Source organism: Cyprinodon tularosa, unplaced genomic scaffold (genome assembly GCF_016077235.1).
Source record: "Cyprinodon tularosa strain WSP-4 unplaced genomic scaffold, ASM1607723v1 ctg45, whole genome shotgun sequence".
Classification (NCBI taxonomy): Eukaryota; Metazoa; Chordata; class Actinopteri; order Cyprinodontiformes; family Cyprinodontidae; genus Cyprinodon; species Cyprinodon tularosa.
The window spans coordinates 285,892-307,844 of record NW_024039174.1 but is presented as its reverse complement, the minus strand read 5'-3'; the positions used below and the strand labels follow the sequence as shown (position 1 = coordinate 307,844).

The following is a 21,953-nucleotide window of genomic DNA, read 5'->3' as shown; positions in this document are numbered from 1 at the left end:
TTGACAGGGGCGGGCGGCAGAGGCAGCAGTTGTCAAAGGAACAGCAACAGCCAGCCAGCCTCAACGGACCCGAATGGAGTAAAGTCAAAGCTGTCGTTTTAAACCGCCTTTTGTGTCTCTGCTTTCAAGCGCTTTTCACACCTTTGCAGGAAACAATCATGGCAGACGAACAGTCCACCCAGTCCTGGTCGATTAACAGGGATGACTACGAACTCAATGAGGTGATAGGTGAGTAGCTTAGCCTGCTAATGCTAGCTTCATAGCCTCCCCTGGCTTTACTGGCTGACAACTGCAACTAGCCTCGCCAGCTACTAGCCTTATATTTCTGCTGCTATCAGAAGTCAGGTCCCAACCCGCAGCCCTTCAAGCAGGCCGGTAGTTTCCTTCAGGCCACTTTTTTTCTTGTTAGCTCTTAAGGAAGCTAAGCACAGCTAATGTCTTGCTAGTCAAATGTAGCCTGTTTGAGAGGATAGAGGGTGTTATCTATATTAAATATTGTATACGTTTTTTTATGAAAGTGTTTTCTAACATGTAAGTTTAATAAATAAAAGCCCCCTGCGAAGGGTAGAGATAATGCTATCTGCAGCATAACTTGTTTTATGTGAAGCTTTCGTGGTCTGGTCCCTTATTTTGCATCAAAGTGTACATAAAGAACTGCTGTTGATCTCGTCAGGAAGTGGAGCCACTGCAGTTGTTCAGGCAGCATACTGCAAACCAAGAAAGGAGAAGGTGGCCATCAAACGCATCAACCTGGAAAAGTGTCAAACTAGCATGGATGAGCTTCTGGTGAGGCACCTTTTTAAAGCTGTGGGTTTGCACTTACACGCCTTAGTTAGTGTTCACGAATTAGCCTGTGTGTTGTGACTGTTACAGATTGTAAGGTCTAATCAGGTAAAGTCAGACTGTAAGATTATGGCAGCAGTTGCTGAATGCTAAGACTTTGCTGTTAATGATACCTTTGGATGCTAAACCACATTTTCTTACAGGTTTATAATTGGGTAAATGTGTCATTTCAACCTAGGAGAAAAAAATGCAAGAAGAAACAGCTTGTTGTAATTGAGTGAAGCTTATTGTATGATGAAGGAAGTCACTGAAGTTTTGTAAGATTAAATACAATATCGTAATATTAAATACAAAAATTATACTGTTATTCAATTTGCATAAGCTTTTAATTTAAATGTTAATTGTTTTTAAAAATGCTTGAATTTTAACTTAAAGAGATTCTAAAAGCCCTGCGGTATAAATCTGCTACCAGGGACGGTGCTCATTGTGACACTCTTTACCCTGAAGGTAGTTAGTTATTGTGGGTGTATCAAGCATTGCTTTTTTTCCAACAAATATAAAGTGTTTGAAGTCAGTGGATGAACAAATATGCAGAATCTATTTAAAAGAAAACTAGAATTATGTGTCTGCTATATGTCGGCCTCCATCTGTGCTTCAGTTGGGCTGCATAAGAGTCACAGAGAGCTATAGTATCAGCAAAGGTGAATGCATTACAGCAGTAACATGAAACATGCCATTTTTGGAAATACTTTTAATATAAGTTGAAAAAAATTGTTTATAATCTGAACTTTGTAACAGTGTTCTTGTTTTAAATTAATACTAAAAGCAGCCCATTGTTGTTCCTGATATAAATGAGTAGTTAATACAGAAATGTGTAAGGGAGAGTTACTTTCTGCTGTCCTAACATCAGAACAAAGTAAATAAAGTATCAGCAGATGAGAGATCAAAAAGAGCATATAATAAGATTGATGTTTCACTGTTCACTTAAAAGTTGCATTAATGGTGTAGTTTACACTGCAATTTACTCATTTGATTAATTCTGCAAGGTTTTTTTGTCTCGTTTTATTTTATTTTTTAATATACTAAAGCAAAAGGCTGGCACATGTATGCACTGTAATATATGACTGGAAATAATGACCCACGTACTACTTTTGGAGTTTGGCTGTGAAATAATCACTGTGGGCGGAACAGCAGCGGTTGTTTAATCCTGTGGGTGGGGGGGGGGGGGGATCAAGGTGCTTAATCATGAACGGGGAAAACTCTGAACAGCTGTTTTTGTTTTATTGAAGTGCGATTGCTGTTGAATGCATTGCTGTTGCCTATCAGATTCTGCTTTTTTTTTGTTTTAATCAGTGCTTTCTTATTCTAGGATGTTTTTTGCTTGTCTGACACTGTGCATAATTAACATCTGGTCTGACCAGTGCAAGGAAAAAAAAGTCGGGTTACAATAAGGCTTTCTTTTGATCCTATAACTAGGCATGATGACTTTCTACTGATTCCTGAAAAAATATCTAACTGTTTCTCTTCATGGAAGAGAAAAAAAACCCGATGATTCAACTAAACTTAGTCAATTCTTTCTTGTCTAGACCTGACTCTAAGACTGTACACCTGTTTTACGACTTAGCTGTTTCAACAGGGAGATTAAATTCTAATAGACGGCCCTTAACTGAGGCCTGATAGATAGGGAGACCTTTTCATGCGTTCTTTTCCTGTTCTGCAGAAAGAGATTCAGGCTATGAGCCAGTGCCACCATCCAAACATTGTGTCTTATTATACCTCCTTCGTGGTGAAAGACGAGCTGTGGCTGGTGATGAAGCTGCTCAGTGGGGGTAAGTGCTGTGCTGCCATCTTTACTTTCATTAGCTTCAATAGATCAGGTTTTCTTTTTAAACTAAAAGCTTGATGAAAGGGTAGATTATTAAAGACGGGATTTAAACTTTTATACAGTATTTTGGTCTTAAACTTTTTCACATTTGTCATGATGTGATCAGTGTATTTGTAGGTTTAATGTGTTAAAAAGCTAAGCCTAACGTTTAAAAACACCCTTCTTTCGTGAAAATATGTCGTATCCCAGCATTCTTCTCGGGCATCTCTGCCACTAAAGGAGTCTGTTCTACCGTGAAATTTCTGATGAGCTTAATAACTACTACAGAAGGCGCCGAGTGTCCTAAAAGTTAAAGTGTCAACATCCCGCACAAGTTTGTGTGTCGTCAGGTGATGATTCTGTTTATTTTATTGTTTTCAAGTTACAAACTCTTTGCTTCGTATTAATTAATTTCAACAAATTTATGAATGGAGGTGGGAAACTTATTGTTTACACATAGTTACTGTTCCTCAGAAGGCCTGCAGCTCTAGTGATTAAATCGTTACGAGAAACTGGGATTACTTTGGTCTGTTCTTTCTGACTTGAGGGGAATCAACCACGGCCACCCTTGACAATGCAATATAAATGAAGAAATACGGATTTAAAGAAGCAAAGAGTCACCTGCTGCTGTGACTTCTGTGAAGAATAACAGCAACTAAAAACCCCTTCAATGACCTCGTCCATCGTAGGCTGTCAAACAAACTACCCTTCCTTGCCGGGACACACCAGGCGCTGGACATATCCAGCAACGTTCCCTGTTTCTAATACAAAGCCATAAAATGTACTGTTATATTAAATTAACCTGCATGTCCAGCAGAAAACCTGCAACCTCTGCTAGGATGCGCCTCATGGCAGCCAGGCCTCGGACACCGTGTTAACCCATTTTTGGACGGGCCGTACCAAAACTGAATTCCCCTTTTGGGATTAATAATGTATACTTGAATTAGAATAAAAGCTATGCTGAATTAGCCTCTTGTTTTCTCCCTTGTTTTACTTCTTTTCTTGGTTACTTTATTTTCCGTCTCTGTGAAACAAATATGGATGAACCCTCCAATATCAAGGAGAATGATCTAAAGTCGTCTTCTTGTTCGTCACCTTATAGCTACCGTAATCTAAGATAGCGTTGCAACATGGCGTCTTTGATTGCATGCACAACTTACTCAAAGCAATGAGAACGCCTTCACTTTTCAAGTGATTTTTTATTAAACTTTGCAGGATAACTGTGTCTGAAAAAAGATACAAGAGGAAAAAGCCAAAGTAGTTTCACATCGTCTCTGTAACAAAAACCAAACATTAAAAATTGGATTGCAAACTCCATCGGCGAAGAGCCAAGAATAAATACCAACTAAATATTGGCCATCAGATGTATGATCTACCTCTAAAACAAACAGCACCGTTTTTTTGTAGGGCTTTATGGTTTACAGGTACACCTATAAAAAATGACCTTATTTAACAATGTAATTGTGTAGGAAGTCTATTAGCTGTGCTGTTTAACTGTGTAAATATGTCTCAGTATGAGTAAAAAACACCTAATGCTGGTCGCTGGTGACTCCATGTAGTTCCTGATGTGCTTTTCTTTGGCATTTGTTGGCATTAATAGGATATTATATTATTATCACCTGTTAGATTGTAACTTTTTTAAGCTTCTTATAATTGACCAATCTATTTAGGAGCCATGGACGACGACATAAAAGCATCACCTTGTTTTATAACAGGATGTTTTCTGTCCACAGGTCAAAGAACAGTTGCTATGTCTTGTGACAATCCTCTGCCTTTCTGCAGGCTCCGTGTTGGACATCATCAAGCACATCATCTCACGTGGTGAGCACAAGAACGGTGTGCTGGACGAGGCCAGCATCGCTACCATGCTGAAAGAAGTCCTAGAGGGGCTGGAGTACCTCCACAAAAATGGACAGATTCATCGGTGAGACTTGGCGAGACGTGGTGCGACTGCAGATGCCAGACTGCACCCTTATCAGGCTCCCAGCCTTTTCATCTCTGCAGCTTGAACTCGATCTCACTCTTTCAATATTTAATACTGTGAAAATGCATAATTGAGGAGGTTTGTTTTACATAAAAAGTTCCTCCCGGAACATCTTGAACTAGCGCTGATAAGAGAAGGCCGATTCGCTCCCATGATATGCTGCATTACAAGCGTCTCTGCGTCAAATTAGTAATATTCCTAGTCACTAAACTGGTTCCATAATCACGCTGATTATGCTTTGGCAATAAAATCTGCAAAATGTCTTTTTTTAAGCAGAAGCAGTTTTTTTGTTTAAGCTTTAGTTAAAAGAGAGCAGCAGCTGATTGGGCTCAGGTGATGTGACTAATTCACTTAAACCTAATCTGTGAGGATGAGGTCTCAGAGCATGGGGCTCCTTAATCTCTTGTAGCTCCTTGTACGTATTTTGCACCAAGTTTAAAGTGTTTGTTAAAACAGAAACAAGAGGGATAAGAATAAATGGATGAAGGGGTGAAGCTTTGTCGTGTTTATAGTCATAACTGGAGGAATGCTGTTACTGACTCGTGACATTTGTCTTGTGCGCACTAATGTAATCCCTCATCTCCTCACCAGAGATCTGAAGGCTGGAAACATTCTTCTGGGAGATGATGGCTCAGTGCAGATAGCTGGTGAAGTGTTTTTCTTCTTCCCTTTTTGTTCCTGAATTAAAAGGGAATTTACATTTTGATGTTGATTCTTGAGTTTTATAATATTTCTGGGGAACAAAAGGCTTCTGTGTAAATTTTAAACATGTTTCCATATATCTCTTTCTTTTCAAATTCAAAAACCACACCTCAGACTTTGGTGTGAGTGCCTTTCTAGCTGCAGGAGGAGACATGACAAGGACGAAGGTCCGCAAGACGTTTGTGGGGACGCCGTGCTGGATGGCCCCGGAGGTCATGGAGCAGGTGGGGCTCACACTCCTTCAGTTTCTTTCCATAATGTATCCTGAAAAAACCCCCCTCATATTTAAGATTTAAATGGCTCTCATTTTTAATCTGCAGGTCCGTGGATACGATTTCAAAGCAGACATCTGGAGCTTTGGTATAACTGCTATTGAACTGGCTACAGGGGCTGCACCATATCACAAATATCCACCAATGAAGGTGACGCATCATTTGATTAGCTAGTTGTACAAACATTTAGCGGAGATCCACAATGTTTATAGCTGCATCTGTCACTAGGATCACTCAGAATAGTTTGAAAGAGATAACGGCTGAAGATGAACGGAGAAATCAGCGGATGACTATTATTAGATTTTCAGTTTGATTTATTTCCATAAAAAATTATTATTTTTTTATTTCACTTAAGTATACCTCTGTTATTCCTGAATCCCATGCAAATAGACTATCATTACTGACTTAATTTTTATTAAGAAGTCTTATGACGATAACGTATCAATCAGGAAATTAAACAAAGAAAAACCCTTTCTAATGCCGACAATTTTTGAAATAATTAAAATGTAAAACTAATCTCTCTCTCGTTACTTAAAGGAATAGTACACCCAAAACATGATTAGCCTTCATTTTCTACTCACCCCCATGCTGAACAACACGCTGGAGTACTTTTTTGATATCTCAAATGCATCTGGAGATCTGGGAGGCTTCTTGCTGTCTGCTGACATTCAAATAATGGAGGTCTACGGTGCCCGAGCCAGAAAGGTCCATAAAAGTCCACAAAAACGTGTCAATATTCCTCCATACTGCTCGTCCAATGTATTCCAATTGTCCTGAGTGGGTAGCATCCAGAATTTACTCGACACGAAGTCATTTAGAATGTTTTTAGAGCATAAACAGTAGTGTATAGTATTTCCTGAAAGCGCGCGCCAGCGCGTTCAGGACGCTACGGAAGCCGGCAGACCAAACCAGATGAAAGTGCGCATTCAGCGTCTGCTCTGCTGATAATGCAAGCGTAGAAGAAGAAATGTGCTGTTTACCTGTGCAAAGAAAGAAACAACGAAAGAAAAATGTCTGAGGACTTCAGTGTTGAGGAAGAGCAGGAGTTCTTTGCCGAGCTGAATGCGCTGGTTTGGTCTGCCGGCTTCCGTAGCGTCGTGAACGCGCATGTGCGCGCTTTCAGGAAATCCTATACACTACTGTTTATGCTCCAAAAACATTCTAAATGACTTCGTTTCGAGTAAATTCTGGATGCTACCCACTCAGGACACTTGGAATACATTGGACGAGCAGCATGGAGGAATATTGAAACGTTTTTGTGGACTTTTATGGACCTTTCTGTCTCGGGCACAATAGACCTCCATTATTTGAATGTCAGCAGACAGCAAGAAGCCTCCCAGATCTCCAGATGCATTTGAGATATCAAAAAAGTACTCCAGGGTGTTGTTCAGCATGGGGGTGAGTAGAAAATGAAGGCTAATCATGTTTGTGGTGTACTATTCCTTTAATTTGCGTATTTGAGCATGAAATTCAGGCAGACGGGGAGATGATAATTATAAACGTTGACGTGATAAAACACTGTGAAGACTAAATATGTTTTCAGCTACTTTAGAAATGTATTAAGTGCCATTACTTTGCATTCTTTTTTCGAACACTAAATACATTTATTTAGAAATACTGGTCCCAGCCAAATACAGTATAGTACGGTTTTAAACCTTGGTACATGGTACACTGCTTACTGCAGGTGTATCGAGGCCCTGCTGCCTACATGCACTTCCCTCACTGAGCGCACAGATGAGTCCCTGAACTATTTAGGCCTACATAAGGTGAAGTAGGTTTGATTATATTTCTAGGTAGAAATGTCTTGCAGATAGTAATCTGTAACTTCCACATGGGTGTCTGTCTAAACCAAAATGAATCAGATTCGTTTATTTTTTCCCATTATGTTTTTCGATGGAAGGCTCCATATGCGAGCGCCGCCAGGACGCTGTAGTAACGATAAAGAAGACTGTAGCCTGCTCTCAGCATCACTGAGGCTTCAAATGTGAAATCACTGCAAGAATAAAAAGCCTGACAGGCTGTTTGAAAAGAAACCAGGTTTTCTAAGACATGACGTTTTAATAACGTATATGCTGCTATTAAAGTTAGAGGAACTTTGCTAATGGCTAACATAGCAACTTGAGTTATAAAACCCTGCTTTACAGTTGCTTCACTTACCTGCTGTATTTCATCACCTTTGAGCCTATTATAAATAATGGCCGATATGCCTGATGGAATCGCCTAGAGTAATTATCAGAAGAATAAAGCTTTACAAGATGCAGAGACTGATAATCGGTAATAATGTTTTACTCATAAACTGTCAGCCTTAATGCCTGATGTGTTGTTTTTTTTTTTCCAGGTGTTGATGCTGACTTTGCAGAACGACCCTCCCTGTCTGGAAACTGGTGTCGCAGATAAAGAAATGGTGAAGAAATACGGCAAGTCGTTCAGGAAGATGATCTCCTTGTGTTTACAGAAAGATCCAGAGAAAAGGTTGGTTTCAGACTCGTGTTCCAGTCAGATCATTTTTATTTTATAAAAGCTCCAAAGAGTAATGTCTCTTTCCCCCTCAGACCAACGGCGGCCGAGCTGCTGAAGCACAAATTCTTTACAAAAGCCAAGGTGAGCTACCTGTTAGTTCTCATAGAAGCAAGTCAATTTCTTAAAACCTCTAAATTTAATATGGACTTTGTGTTTTGGCTCTAGAACAACGAGTATCTGCAGGAAAAGCTCCTGATGAAAGGTCCAACAATATCAGATCGATCAAAAAAGGTTTGGCACTTGTTACAAATGCAGACTAAGTTGACGTTTACATAAACAAAGGTGTGGCGTTGTTAAAAAGGGTGTGACTCGGTTTTACAGCCTTTGTGTGTAATGCGTGCTGAGAACGGGCTCAAACAGCCATCAGCGTTCAAGGCGCTGCTTTGCTTATCGGGGTGTGTGCCGTAGGTGCGCCGTGTCCCCGGTTCAAGCGGCCGTCTCCATAAGACAGAGGACGGTGGATGGGAGTGGAGTGATGACGAGCTGGATGTGGAGAGCGAGGAGGGAAAAGCTGCCGTTGCAGCTCTGCGGGTGAGAACCTGCATGCCCCCCACCCCCACAGGCTGCTTCTCAGTCGTGTGGGCTGCACATGGTTTTCATGGTGTTCACATAGCAACCTTTAGCCTTGTAGGAATGTGTTTTTCTGTCATGTTAATTCAAGGTGGGGTTACTCTGGCTGAAAATCATAACTGGCCCTTAATCCTGCTCCAATCTCTTTCCTGTGTCCGTAAATAAAATGTAAATAAAGACTGGTAGTGGGGTCTGCTTTCCCGTTCGCCTTAACCACAATTTCAGTTTTAGTGCTTGTCAAATTTGCCGGTAGGGGATGGAAGCCTGTTGCATGTATTCAATTCTGATAATCTATCATGTCCATTCTGCAGTCACCCAGAGTGAAGGACGGCTCCCAAAACCTAGAGGTGAGTGTGTTTGTGGTGGACATGACCTGAAGCTCTTGATTTTTTTTTTTTTTTTATCATGATACCAACACACTGCAAGCTGCATGACTCTTATTTCCTTTATTCAGTTATTTACTTTGATATTTAATTCCATGTAAAACTAAGCTGTTATATTAATCAGCAAATTTCTGTTAGCTTTTCCCACCAGCAGATGGCGCCACTCATCTTCAGCCACCGACAGCAGCTCACGAGAGACCTGTGGCTCCAGCAGGAGATGAGGCTCCACAGCCGGCTGCAGCTCAGCCAGCGAGCCCCTCACACGGGCCTGCTGCCCAGGTACTAATACTTTGTTTACTTTATCATGTGCAAATAAATTCATTTTGGGAAATCAGTAAGAAGTAAATAGCTGAATGCTTTTATTGCCTCCCTTTATTTCCAGTGCTAGGTGGAGATGGATCAATTTTTAGGATTTTGTTAAAGCAGAAATAACATTAAGGCTTTTACAAACATGTTTAAGGCCCATTCCAGCAAAAGCTTCTTACACTTAGACAAACTTTATTGTCATTTTATTTACAAAGTGTGAATACAGAACAAAATTTCGATACGTACAGCTTCCAACAGTGAATGAACCGCTTACTACATTGAAATTAAATTAACATTACCATTTATAAAGTGCAGCAGTGATCAAGAATGTAGACAGTGCAGGGGAAAAGGAAAACCAGCATTGATATGGAAAGGTTCAGTGCAGTACAAATAAATAAATAAATATGGCGCAAAATGCAGAAGGACATTGAGTTGTGTTCTATTTAAAGGGATTATGAAAAAAATCAGCCACTTTGGTAGTGCAATATGATTACAAGTGTGATGCAGAGACTTGTTTGGAAATTCAATAGTTCAACATTCTGAAGGCAGTGGGGAAGTAGCTGTTGCAGAACCTGCTGTTCCTGCATCGAATGCTGCAAAGCCTCTTCCCAGAGGGCAGCAGGGAGAACAGTCCATGGTGGGGGTGTGAGGGCTCATTGACGATAAGAGTTCGAGACATGCAGCGCTGGGATGAAATGTCTTTAATGGAGGGAAGAGGAGACCCAATAATCCTCTCTGCTGTCCTCTGTTGTCTCAGCTTCATATATGGGCACATTTCTTTAGGGTTTTAAAGCTAATTTTAATTAACCGGCTATAAAATTCAATCAGCGTTATTTTCACTCAGTTCCACTGAGGTCCTGCTCTCTTTATTAGCCTAATGCTAGCCATCCTGATAGTGCACTCAAGCCAAATGCATTTTTAGGTTTGTGGTAGGAACTGCAACTACCAAAATGTAATATTTTTTTGCTGGTAAGTCTTTGCTATTTTTACTTGATATCAGTATTTCTAAACTGCTTCTCCACAGTTCAGTATGAAAATATTTTTGCAGAGTAGAAGTTTAACTCTTAAATATGTTAAATTATCATGGTTTATGCAGACAGCGCTCCAAAAAGTCAGATGGGACAAAGATTGGATAGCTGACCACAATAAGACAAACGGTTGGAGGGTTTCCTAAAAGCGCTGTAACGTCTGTCAAAGATAGACGGGGTAGCATGATGAACAGTCTGTTTCACTTCTTAAGGTGGATAACATGATGGCTTACCTTCAATTTAGATTGGAACGTCAGGCTGGTATCTGAACTGAACAATTACCCCAAACTCTTCTCAGGATTTTGGGGTCGCATGATCATATAGGGGAGTGGCGGCCTAGTGGTTTGGGCATTGCGCTTGGAATCCAGAGGTTCTGAGTTCAAGCCTCACTCCAACAGACTGCCATTATGGATCCCTGAGCAAAGTCCATTAACCCTACGCTGCTCCCCATAGGGGATGGGTTAAATGCAGAGAGGGAATTTTGTTGCTGCGTACTTGTGACAGTATAATTAAAATAAAATAAAAAAAAAATCTAAGTTTGTTTCAAATTTGATAAAGAAAATCAACATTTAGCGCTGGAAGTTCTGCCCTTCTGTTTGAAATACATTGTTAAAGTTCAACCCTGGAAAAATAACAATTGGAGAAATCATCAAAGGCCCAAAACTAATATGAAACCGAAGCAGATGAGAGGATGGGAACTGTTCCCTCATGTTCAATGAGATGTTTCCTACTTTGCTCCTTTCCCTTAGGATTCTGCTTCCTCCAGTGTTCCCATCAGCCTCGTCCTCAGACTGAGGAACTCCAAGAAAGAGCTTAATGACATCCGCTTTGAGTTCATGCGCGGCAGAGGTAGGAATCCTCCTATATCTGTTTTTCCTCTTCCCCACATCCTGTTAGCTCCCACCCATCTGATCATAACCTTCCTGTCCTCAGACTCTGCTGATGGAGTCTCTCAGGAGCTGGTCTCAGCTGGGCTGGTTGATGGGAGGGACTTGGTCATCGGTGAGTCTGCAGTCCGGTCGCCTAAATCAAACTGCATCACCAGACTTCTTTGTTTACATCTATATATTAGTTTCAAAACATCAGCCTTGTTATCCAAACACAGTTTTACAACGTTTGCTTCCATGATATTTGTCGTGTTTATGCTTCAAAGCCTGATTCCTGCTAATCATTGTCCTCTTGGGTCTTGTCTTCTGTCTAGTTGCTGCCAATTTGCAAAAGATTGTTGATGATCCTCAAAGTAACAAAAATGTGACCTTTAAGCTGGTAAGCTAGGAAGATGAATTCTATTATGAAAATAATTGTTTTATTTCTAACAGTTTGTACAGTAAAGACCTTAAATTTCAATGTATTTTTTCTCTGAATGAGTTATTAAATGTATTGATAAAACTTTGTCATGTTTTGTTAACATTTATGTTAATATGATTTCACATGACAGTGTTATACAGTATGAGCTATAATCATGTTTTTTTGTTGTTTGTTTTTTATTCAGGCGTCTGGTGTTGAGGAATCTGAGATTCCAGATGATATAAAGCTGATTGGGTTTGCGCAGTTAAGCATCAGTTAAGTAGAGCAGAGTTGGCAAAAAAAGACTGAAACGTGGTTTTGCACAGCTGCATTGTAGTCAACTCCAAGGACCCACTACTGCCAAAGAGAGGAGACTGATGAAGGTGATGAGGAAGCGAAGCCGGGGGAGGGATAGAGCGAGGTTGGCAGGAGGGTGACACTACTGCAGGATGCACGAGGACCACACAGAGGGGCTCAGCTCATCACAGGAATCACACTTGAAATGTTTACAGTGCGCTTATACAGTTAATGGGGGAGAAACTAAATGCAATCAACTATTTTCAGCTCCTGATTTCTTTTTACTTTTAGTCCTCTTCATTTACAAGAACGATCCAAACAAACGATCCCCTGCCAGCACTGGAAATGATTGCCTTTTCTTTTCTTAAAATCAGTTGTGCCACAAAGCTCCAGAGTGTCGTGCTACATTCGTGCGGCACTTTATGCTACACTGAAACTGAAAGGTGCAAGTTCGGCCTTAGTTACCCTGATCCCCTCCTCCTTGAGTGTTTGGTAAACAAAGAAATGCTTTCTTTATATATCAAAGATATCTAACAATATCCCCAGAGGTTAATGCAGGATACTGTACCTTAACATTTCCTACTAAAGTTTTCCGATCCGGACTCTTGTACAAAGCAGTCAGAAGCGGCTGTAAGAAATCGACCAGAACGTCAATGAGGAGTTTAAGCCCTCTTAAAGTATTCCAATATGAACAGCAGTGGCTCAGACTTTTAATAAAACACTTTATCCACTGGCATTTCTGATGTAGTGCACACAGGTTTATTTTCTCTCACTGAACTCTGCCTAATATTCTTCTACTATGCAATAGTTCTGTTTGTTTCATCATAATTGACCACCGGTTGCTGTTGTTTTGCATAAAACTGCTTGTTTCTTTTGTGCGTGCACCTCGAAAGGAGTTCATCACAGGTCAACCATCAGAACGGGCAGCTTTAGGAACCTGCTGCTGCAAACTTATTTGGAAACTACTATACTTAAAACCTGACTCATCAGCAGTTTGACATGTGGGGGTGATGGCTGTCTTTCTCTCTCTCTTTTTTTTTTTTTTTCCTGTAAGAAATTATTTAGCCCTATGATGACTGATCACCTGACAGCTGCAGAGAATCCTGAATGCTGGTGACTGGTGTCGAGTCTGAGGTGACTCATGTTACACGCTGACTGAGAGCGAACTTCTGTGGAGGCATGCATGCTCAAAACCTAGAAATGTTCTTCCAATGTCAAATAAAGCTTATAGGGGCAGTTCACTCAAATAGCTGTGAAAATGTTTCTCATTTTAACCATTTTTTTTTTTTCTTTGTAGCTTGAATTGTCAACACACTTTATGACTGTTATTAATAATAATTGTACTTTATTGATCTCAACCTGGAGAAATTTATCTCTGCATTTAACCCATCCTGTTGGGAAGCAGTGGGCTGCCATTTGCGGCGCCCAGGAAGCAGTGTGGGGTTTAGGGTCTTGCTCAGAGATCCAGAGTGCAGACTTTGGCGATTGAACTGTGTATTTGCAACCTTCTCAGAGCACAAGCGCAGTGCTCCAACCCACTAGGCCAGCACTTAATGTATGAATGAAATCTATTCTAAAAAATGTACTTCAAACATGTACTTGAATAGCAAACAAGATTTCATACTGACATAAATTTAAACCACTGTTTTCAGCTGTCCCCTCTGCTTCCCTTTAACTCTTACACTCCAAACATTCAAATTACATTTTTTTTTCTTGAAAAAATATTTTTTAAGGATGATTTTTTTTTTTAAGAAAAAAAAACTCCACGATCTTATCCAGTGCATAATAGAGCTTTTTAAAAACAAATTTGTCATTACACAGTCACAAGTACAGCACAATAAAGTTCTCATTCTGCATTTAACCCATCCCCTTGGGGAGCAGTGGGGGTTAATCGTCTTTGCTCAGGGACCCAGAGTGGCAGTCTGTGGGAGCGGGTTTCAAACTCACAACCTCAGGATTCCAACTCTATGCCCTAACCACTAGGCCACCACTCCCCATAGAGCAGCATAATAGCTAATTATGTTATTTTAAGGGCAAAAATACAAATTCTCTTGGTAGATCATCTCAATTACCTGCTAATTTTAAGAACAACCCTTATTTTAAGACTTTATTTTTAGATTAGCTTTTGCAGTGCTAAAAGGTGCAAAATGATCAGACTATCAAAGCTAGCAGTGTATGTTTTTGATCAGTGCCTCTGCAGTTCATCTCTGGTTTCTGCAAAAACCAGCCAGGCTTATTTGGTCATCCTGAGGGCCTTCGTCATATGGTGTCACCTTAATATGGTAAACCTGGCAGGTGGGTGATTTTCAACATTTTAGGGGCATACTCATAAAAAACTCAAAATAATCCACTTTTATTTAGACCATTGTTATTTCTAATGTTTGGTACAGATCATTGTTGGTTACCAAAATAATTATTTTAATGTCTTTTAAATGTTTTTGGAGTCAAATTAATTACCGCTATGCATCCTAAGGGGGGGAGAAATGCTTTTGTCTCAATGTATCATTATAAATAAGCAGGTTTACAAAAAAAAAAAAAAATATATATATATATATATATATATTATTTTTTTTTTCCTGTTAAGTATTTCAGAATATTTTAATAAAAATGAGTGTCCGGAAATGCAACTGTCATTACCGTTGGACCTTGTTCAAGGTCTTTTATTATTCTCAGCATTTTTTTAAAATAAAGTTATTCTGACCCATGATGCACCACAAAGAAGAGAAGGCAAAAGATGGCTACAAGGTAAGATTGACATCTTTTGATCATGATAACTGTTAATGTTCTCCTTCCATATGCCTATTTTTTCAGTACGGGTGATCATTACTGTAATTTATAATACATAATTTTCTTAAAAGTTAAGATACTTTCTTGTGTAGAAGAAATTAGGGAGGTTCTCACCGTGAGAAAAGTTTATTTTGTTCATTATGGCATAAAAGGATTTTAAGCTAGCTCATGTCATTCATTACCGTAATGCGTGATTTTAATTACCGCATATTAGAGGCCTGTTGCAGTAATAAGAAATAAGATTACGTGATGAATAGTTTCAGTTTTCAATAATAAATAGATAAATGTATAGGGTATTTAAATTGTAATGTTATTACACTTTCAAACTTTTTAGGCTAAAATTTCAAGCTAATTTATGCTAAAAGGAAGTGAACAGAAGAGGGCGGCAGCAAGAGCTAAGGTGGAAAAGATGTATAACATCCCGGACCTTCTAGAGGAGTATAGAAGAAAGGAAAGGGGAAGTTGGTGTCTCTCTGTGTCTCTTTCTCGCTCTCTTCCTTCTGTCCCTCTTGCTTTTCTTTTTCCTTGTCTTATCTCTCCTTCTGTTTCCTTTTTCACACTCACACTGTGCAAATACTACGGAAGAGGATTTTAGGGCCACTGGGGAAAAAAAAAAGCAAACAGATTTTTAAATTTTATTTCAGTTTAACATCTCAATTCTGAGATTAAAGTCAGAATTCTGACTTTTTTCTCAGAATTCTGACTTTAATCTCTGAATTCTGACAATAAAAAAAAGTCAGAATTCTGAGAAAAAAAGTCAGAATTCTGACTTTTTTCCCATACTATACTGAAATAAAATAAAAAAAAATCTGTTAACTTTTTTTTTTTCCCAGTGGCCCTAATCCTCTTCCGTAAAATACAGTATGGAGCATTCTGAAGATGTTGCTGTCTCACAAATGTTCCTGTTGATATCTTATTTTAACAGGTATCAGAAGCGAAAGGAATAAGGGTTGTGAAAGGCAGCTGCAGATCTGACTCCCAGGCAGCTGCAGAAACGGTGAAAAAAAATGGAGGGAAAACTCTAACCGATATAATAAAAAGAAAGAGCAGTTCAACACATACTAAATAAAACCCCTTCCTGAGATGACGGTGTGAATTAATCAACCCACAGCCTTGTAAAAGGGCCATCCAAACAAAGAACCTAAATTAATTAGCTGTCTGCAACATTGACAATGCGGGGGGAAAAAAACAACCAAATTAAGAGAAAAACTACGGAAGGCACTACAAATTCTCAGTGACATAAAAAAAGAACTAGATTGTCTGAAGAAAAAAACAAAACAAATGGAGGAACACAGGTCCACAGTTCTACTTACAAGACAAGCCAAACAGAGGAGAGAGAGCCGCAAGAAGCTGTGTGAGAGAAGCAAAAGAGGAAAGCTGAGTGACAATGTCAGACTGTTCCTAAACTGAGATGTGTCCACAATAATAAATGGTAAAACTGGGGAAGTCAAGAAAGGTGGACAAATTTACAGGAAAAGGTTCATCTTAGACACCATAGGAAATTTCTACAAGAGATTTCTTAAAGCTACAGTGTGTAATAATTACAGGGATATACAGTCAGAAATGTAATATATTATACATAACTATGTTATTTATCATCATCTACGAGCTCAGCCTTTTAACCTTAATATTTGCGTTGCCTTAGAATTCGTTATTTATAATTACATAGGAGCGGGTCTCGCAGCCATGGAGGCAGACATCTTTGCGCTACGGCAGCGCAGAGCCAACAAACTAGCGATTGCGAGATCGCCCATTACGCTCGAAAGTAACTACGGCAAGTTGAGAGAGATTAACTGAGACGGTACTGAACACACAGACTAATGAAATACTATCTGTAAAATTATCTATGTGAACAAACCTCATCACTTGAGAAGGTAGGTGATGCGGACGTCGTGGAAGACATTTTGTCCCGTAACGCTCGCCATACTGTTGGGGGGGAGAAGCGGTGGGGGGGAGATGTTCATGTTGCTGCGGTCTGCAGTCTGGACGCTAGATGTCGCTGAAAATCACACACTGTAGCTTTAAAGAGAACCAGTTTTCAATGTGTCCCGCTCCCAGTTTTTTTAAACTGAAGCCCTTCTAGATGGTGAGACCAAAGATCACAGAGAAACATGTGCCTGCAAAATTCATGAGAATTTTTCTTAAGTAAAGTAAAAAAAATTAAAAAAAAGCACCATCTTGGAATGATTCATTAGCTGTTACTGAGATGGTGGCTCCATCCGTCTGTGAAAACATTGATTGCATGTATGGTAGATGTGACGCCTGTGAAGATCTTACTTTCCCTGTCGACGTGGATCCAACAACCAAAATCAACATATCTTGGACTAAGTTGACAAGGTCAAGACCACTAACAAAGAAACTGCAGGATGGCACTACCACTGAGACTGACATCTAAACCACGACCCTGGAGAAGAAAGTTGCTATTATTGAAAAACTTGTAGAGCTAACCAAGTTGGAACTTCCCCGGATCTCTACTCATTTGTACAACATTGGCGCAGTTCAATCGTCTCAAGCAACCTAAAGAAAATTTGACCCAGCATGATGTTATAGTCCATGTTGAATATGGGAAAACCACATGTGCAAATGGAACAAGGGAATAAAAGACACTCACTTTGGTGGATCCCACCAGCAAGTTACTCTCCATACAGGGGTGTTATACTACACTCATGGTAAAGCTGAATCCTTTGCTACTTTGTCTGCCAGTTTGGAGCACGAAACTGTTGCTACATGGGCACATTTGCAATCAGTTTTAGAGTACATAACATCTAACTACCCCCTGGCAAAAAATATGCATGTCTTGTCTGATGGACCAACAGCTCAAATAAAGGTAGCATTCTACCTTACGTCCACAGTGCCTTTTATGAAAGGGTTTAAAAGTGACGTGGAACTTTACTGAGGCCTCTCATGGAAAGGGAGCTCCTGGTGCAGTAGGAGGTGCTCTAAAAAAATCAAATCAGTCCCAGGAACTATGAAAATACACTAGGTGAGCACCCACAATTTGCAATTAAACAAATTCACACTCACTGTGATCTTGTTTGGCTTTTTTTTAAAGCTTGATTTCATTTTTTTTTCAATATTTCTTGTAAGTTTGCATTTCAAAACAGAAAAAAAGTTATATATACACCTGACCTTTTCATGGTTTTGCAGATCATACTAAACATAATGTCTCCACAGGTTGTTGCTGTTGAACCAGGAAATATTACATTTCAAGAGGTCTTGTGCTTCTATAGTCACTCTTGACTGCTTCTCCTCAAACAAGTTTGTTTTAACTCAAGGGGAATCTGAAGAGACCATCAAAGTAAGAACATGAGTTTGGACTCATGAAGAGGATGAAGACCTCTATCCTGGCACAGTAACACAGGTAGGTTCAAGATTGAATGGAGAATGAGAAGTGAGATGTGCAAGTATTGGATTCAGATTGTCAACACTGCTAAGCAGAATCATCACTGGAAATCGTGTGGCAAGGTAGGGAAGCTGGTATTTTTATGAATGTCTGAAATCTCATGATTACAGGGGCTGACTGTAGGAGCTGATGCGGTCTGCTCTTGCGCTCTTTGTTATCAGAGAACCAAGCCAGAACTGAACCATGCCGAGCTCTACTGATTAACTAGTACCAGATTTATTATTAATAATTATTAGCAACAAGGGCATATTAAGGCAAATTTAGAAAGAAACAAAGAGTAGAAAAAAAATTTCCACCAAAAAATCTCACATTTTGTAGAATATACAAGTAAATTTGTAACTTCCTACTTCTGAACTATGTTTTTTCTTGTGTACTAGCATTGTTTCCTGTTTATCTAAGGGGTTTTGTATTCCTATTTTCACAGTGTTGTATCACTAGAAATTTGCTAGCACAAAGTTGGAAAAAAATACATGAATTCTGTCATTTTCCTATTGTTTCCTGTTTTGTTTGATATTTGCAAATTATATATCATTTGCAAATGTATGTTTTACTAGGGTATTTTATTGTTTGTGTAGTTAAATAATAATAATAATTAATAATTTAACTTTATTGATCTCACATTGGGGAAATTTACCTCTGCATTTAACCCATCCCCTTGGGAAGCAGTGGGCTGCTACCGTGCGACGCAATGTACGTAGAACAGAAGAGGAAAAACAGAAAAAAAAGGAGAAAAGATGAAAGAAAGTGGAGATAAACGGGAGATAATGATAAAACATTTCAGTCTGCTTCATCACCTGCAAAGAGATGTAAAAAGGAAAGCACAACCAACAGACATGGTACATGACATACAATAAAGTAACACCTAGATACTATCACTGAAGTAGTATTATTTAATCTGACATGTACTCTGTGTTACCTGAAGATAAGAATATGTGCTTTCTGTATGGAAGTGAATCTCTGTGTACCTGGAACCAAGCACCTTTAGTTGTTTGTGAGTGTGCATGTAAAGTTGATCCAAAGAAAAAATGCTCAATTGTGGTTGTGGAGACCAGACCCGGGAGACCCAAAGCCCCAGACGCCCAAAGGGACCCCAAGGGCGAAGGCACCAAGGAGGGGCCAGCCCAGGAAATCCGACCCCCACCAAGGGAGGAGGAAAGACACCCCCGTGGAAGTCCCCCAGCCACCGCAATGCTGGAGCCCCCCCAACCCCCCTAACTAATTCACCCAGCCACTACACGCCCCTCCCTCCTACCTTCTTTGGGGAGAGCAGAAGTGATTTTGTTATATTGTATACACAAGTGTAGACAAAATTTTATTTTGCTCTCTAGACAATTTCATTTTTTAAGTGCAGCCTTGATAAGGTAAGCAGCAGTTGTTGTCCAGCTGCTACTACCGCCTGCAGCTCCTGAAGCACTTGCTTCTCCTGGCTTTAGAGGAGGAAGAGGACGACGATGCTGTGAGGGTGGTAGCCCGCTGGGTTTGAAGAGGCTGACGTGGTTGAAGCAGCAGTGGTGCCATCGGCAGGTTTAGCAGCGACAGATGATGCTGGAGAAGGTGTGGAAGCTGGAGGGGGCCGGGAGGAGCCGGCTGGGGATGTTTCAGCATTTGGCAAGGAAGCATCTAGAGTGCTCTCCTGATTTTCAACTGCAGTGGGCCGTGCTTCCCCTCTAGATGCCAAAGATTGCATGGGAATAGTCGCAGAGAAGTTTCCATTCATGCAGAGCTCTTTGTTTTCGATAGGCGTGGTAAAGCATCAGCCCCCCCAGGCAAACAGCACCAGCCAAGACTCTTTCAGAATGATGGCACAGCAGTTGCATATCTACTTTTTTGAAGAGAGTTTGAGTCGGAGATTATCCATTTTATTTTCCAAAGAGTGGATGTTGGAGAGCAGGATTGATGGAAGCGGTGGTCTGTGGGGATCTCTTTTTAGCTTCGCAGTTAGCTCCCTCTGCAGCTTGCTTTCTCCGTCTCTGTTTTGTTGACATACGTCCGTAGCACTCCGCAGCTTTTTAAAGGGTCAAAAATGTCCGTATTTAAAACGTTTTATGACCGTAGCTTCAGCTGGCGTTTGCGATCGTAGATGGGGTTTGATGTCTAGTTTGTATTGTTTAAAGTGGCGTATTTTGTGTAATTTGTCGAGAGGAGCTGCTCTTAACCGCTGCCTTGGAGCGCCACCATGGTAAAATATTTAATACAAAACCACAATCAAAACGGACTTTGAAATTTGCATCACTTTTACAGTAATGAAATGATTTTTTTGCAGTAAAATAAAATTTGTTGTTGGAATGCCAACTTGAGGAGGGAGGGTTTGCCATTGAACTTCTGGCCAGAGAAAAAAACATGTCATTAATCTGTTACTCTCTGCTTTGCATATGGTACTGGTCGTCGCCATCTTGCATAAGAGCACATTGTGACAAACACCAGGTACAACATTGTGACTTGCTCAACAGCTGAGACTGCACCATGATGTCACAAACCGGTAGGTGGCAGTGGTGCTCTTTGACAAACATGGATGTCTCTGGTAATGGACATTCGATTTAAATTACTCTTAATTAAAAACACTTAACATTTATTGGAAATTATTTAATAATTTCATGTTACTTTCATAAGTTTGTATTATGTATGTGACCGGACTTTTTCTTGAAGGTAGATCATTAAAAGTGTATGATACTGTCTTTTGCAGGACTAATACTTGTTTTAACTACCCATATTCATATATTAATTCTCATGTAAAATAGTGCAAATTGGAGAAGTGGCAAAGGAGCAGATTCTTAGAATGTTTTTTTTTTTTTTCACATTAAAGATAGAGGAGGCCTCAACGACTTAAAAGTTTGAGATCCCTGCCTACCTAGTGCAGGGGACCCAATCTTGGTTCTGAGTCCACTCTCATACATTATGTTTCCTGACCATTGATTGAAAAGGGCCCATCTCCTAATTCTTTAAATCTTTCAGAGTCATCTATTGGTATACATGACCAAATATTGCCTTTAGTGCTACAAGGTATTAATTCGTTGAGAAATTAGATATCTTCTTACAACCCAGAAGAACGACACTGAACTGCACACTTAACAGCATTTGATTGTGAAGTAAAGGTAAGTATAAAGCATCTTTGTGTATATTATACAACCTTTTGGGGGGGATTTTTAGGAATAATTTGCTATAGTGCTTCTAATTCAATCTAACATACATGGATTTATTGGTAAAATATCCGGTCCTTATTGTAAGTTTCCCATCATTTAGGAGAGGCTTGCCAATGCGACCCATTATATGGTGGAGAGTGAGGGTTGTGTTTTGACTCGTGAAGGAGGTGGTCGCACTTTCCTGCTGCTCTGCAACTCCCTGCTCTGTCCCTGCTTTGCTGTGCCTTGTCTTTTTTCTGAGTCCTCTCTTCATATCACCCAAATTCAAACAATGGATATGGTCAGCTGGTCTCTTAATGCAACTGATCAAATTTCTTCAGCTGGAATACAGGGAAAAGGGGACCCTTTCTGTCCTGCTGGGACATGCTTTGTGGGATACACCATAGACTGCAGGAAGGATTGGGGGATAGCGCGTTATACTATTTTGTCCGTGGAGGATTTTGAAAATGCATGGATTTTGAGATTTATGATACTCTGATTTCTCCTGTTTGGATTTGTAGGATACCTAATGTATGGGATGTTGAATACCACAACAATCAGTTGCAATATCACCTAGATAAGTTAAAAGAAGAGCAAGCCAATCAGGAGCATGCTATTGCAGAATGACTGAACGAGATTGAGGCCAAA

At 39.9% G+C, this 21,953-nt stretch overlaps 1 protein-coding gene across 1 annotated transcript; it reads left to right on the top strand.

The window, feature by feature from the left end:
- Positions 1-13,243, top strand: LOC119793338 (serine/threonine-protein kinase OSR1-like). Its single transcript, XM_038300476.1, has 17 exons — positions 1-228; positions 674-786; positions 2,504-2,612; positions 4,430-4,571; positions 5,223-5,278; positions 5,448-5,557; positions 5,654-5,755; positions 7,944-8,077; positions 8,158-8,206; positions 8,291-8,356; positions 8,534-8,656; positions 9,007-9,042; positions 9,217-9,357; positions 11,162-11,261; positions 11,346-11,414; positions 11,614-11,678; positions 11,905-13,243. Exons 1-17 carry the CDS (start codon positions 159-161, stop codon positions 11,977-11,979), a joined length of 1,560 nt encoding a protein of 519 aa, XP_038156404.1. The 5' UTR covers positions 1-158; the 3' UTR covers positions 11,980-13,243.
- The last annotated feature ends 8,710 nt before the right edge of the window (positions 13,244-21,953 follow it).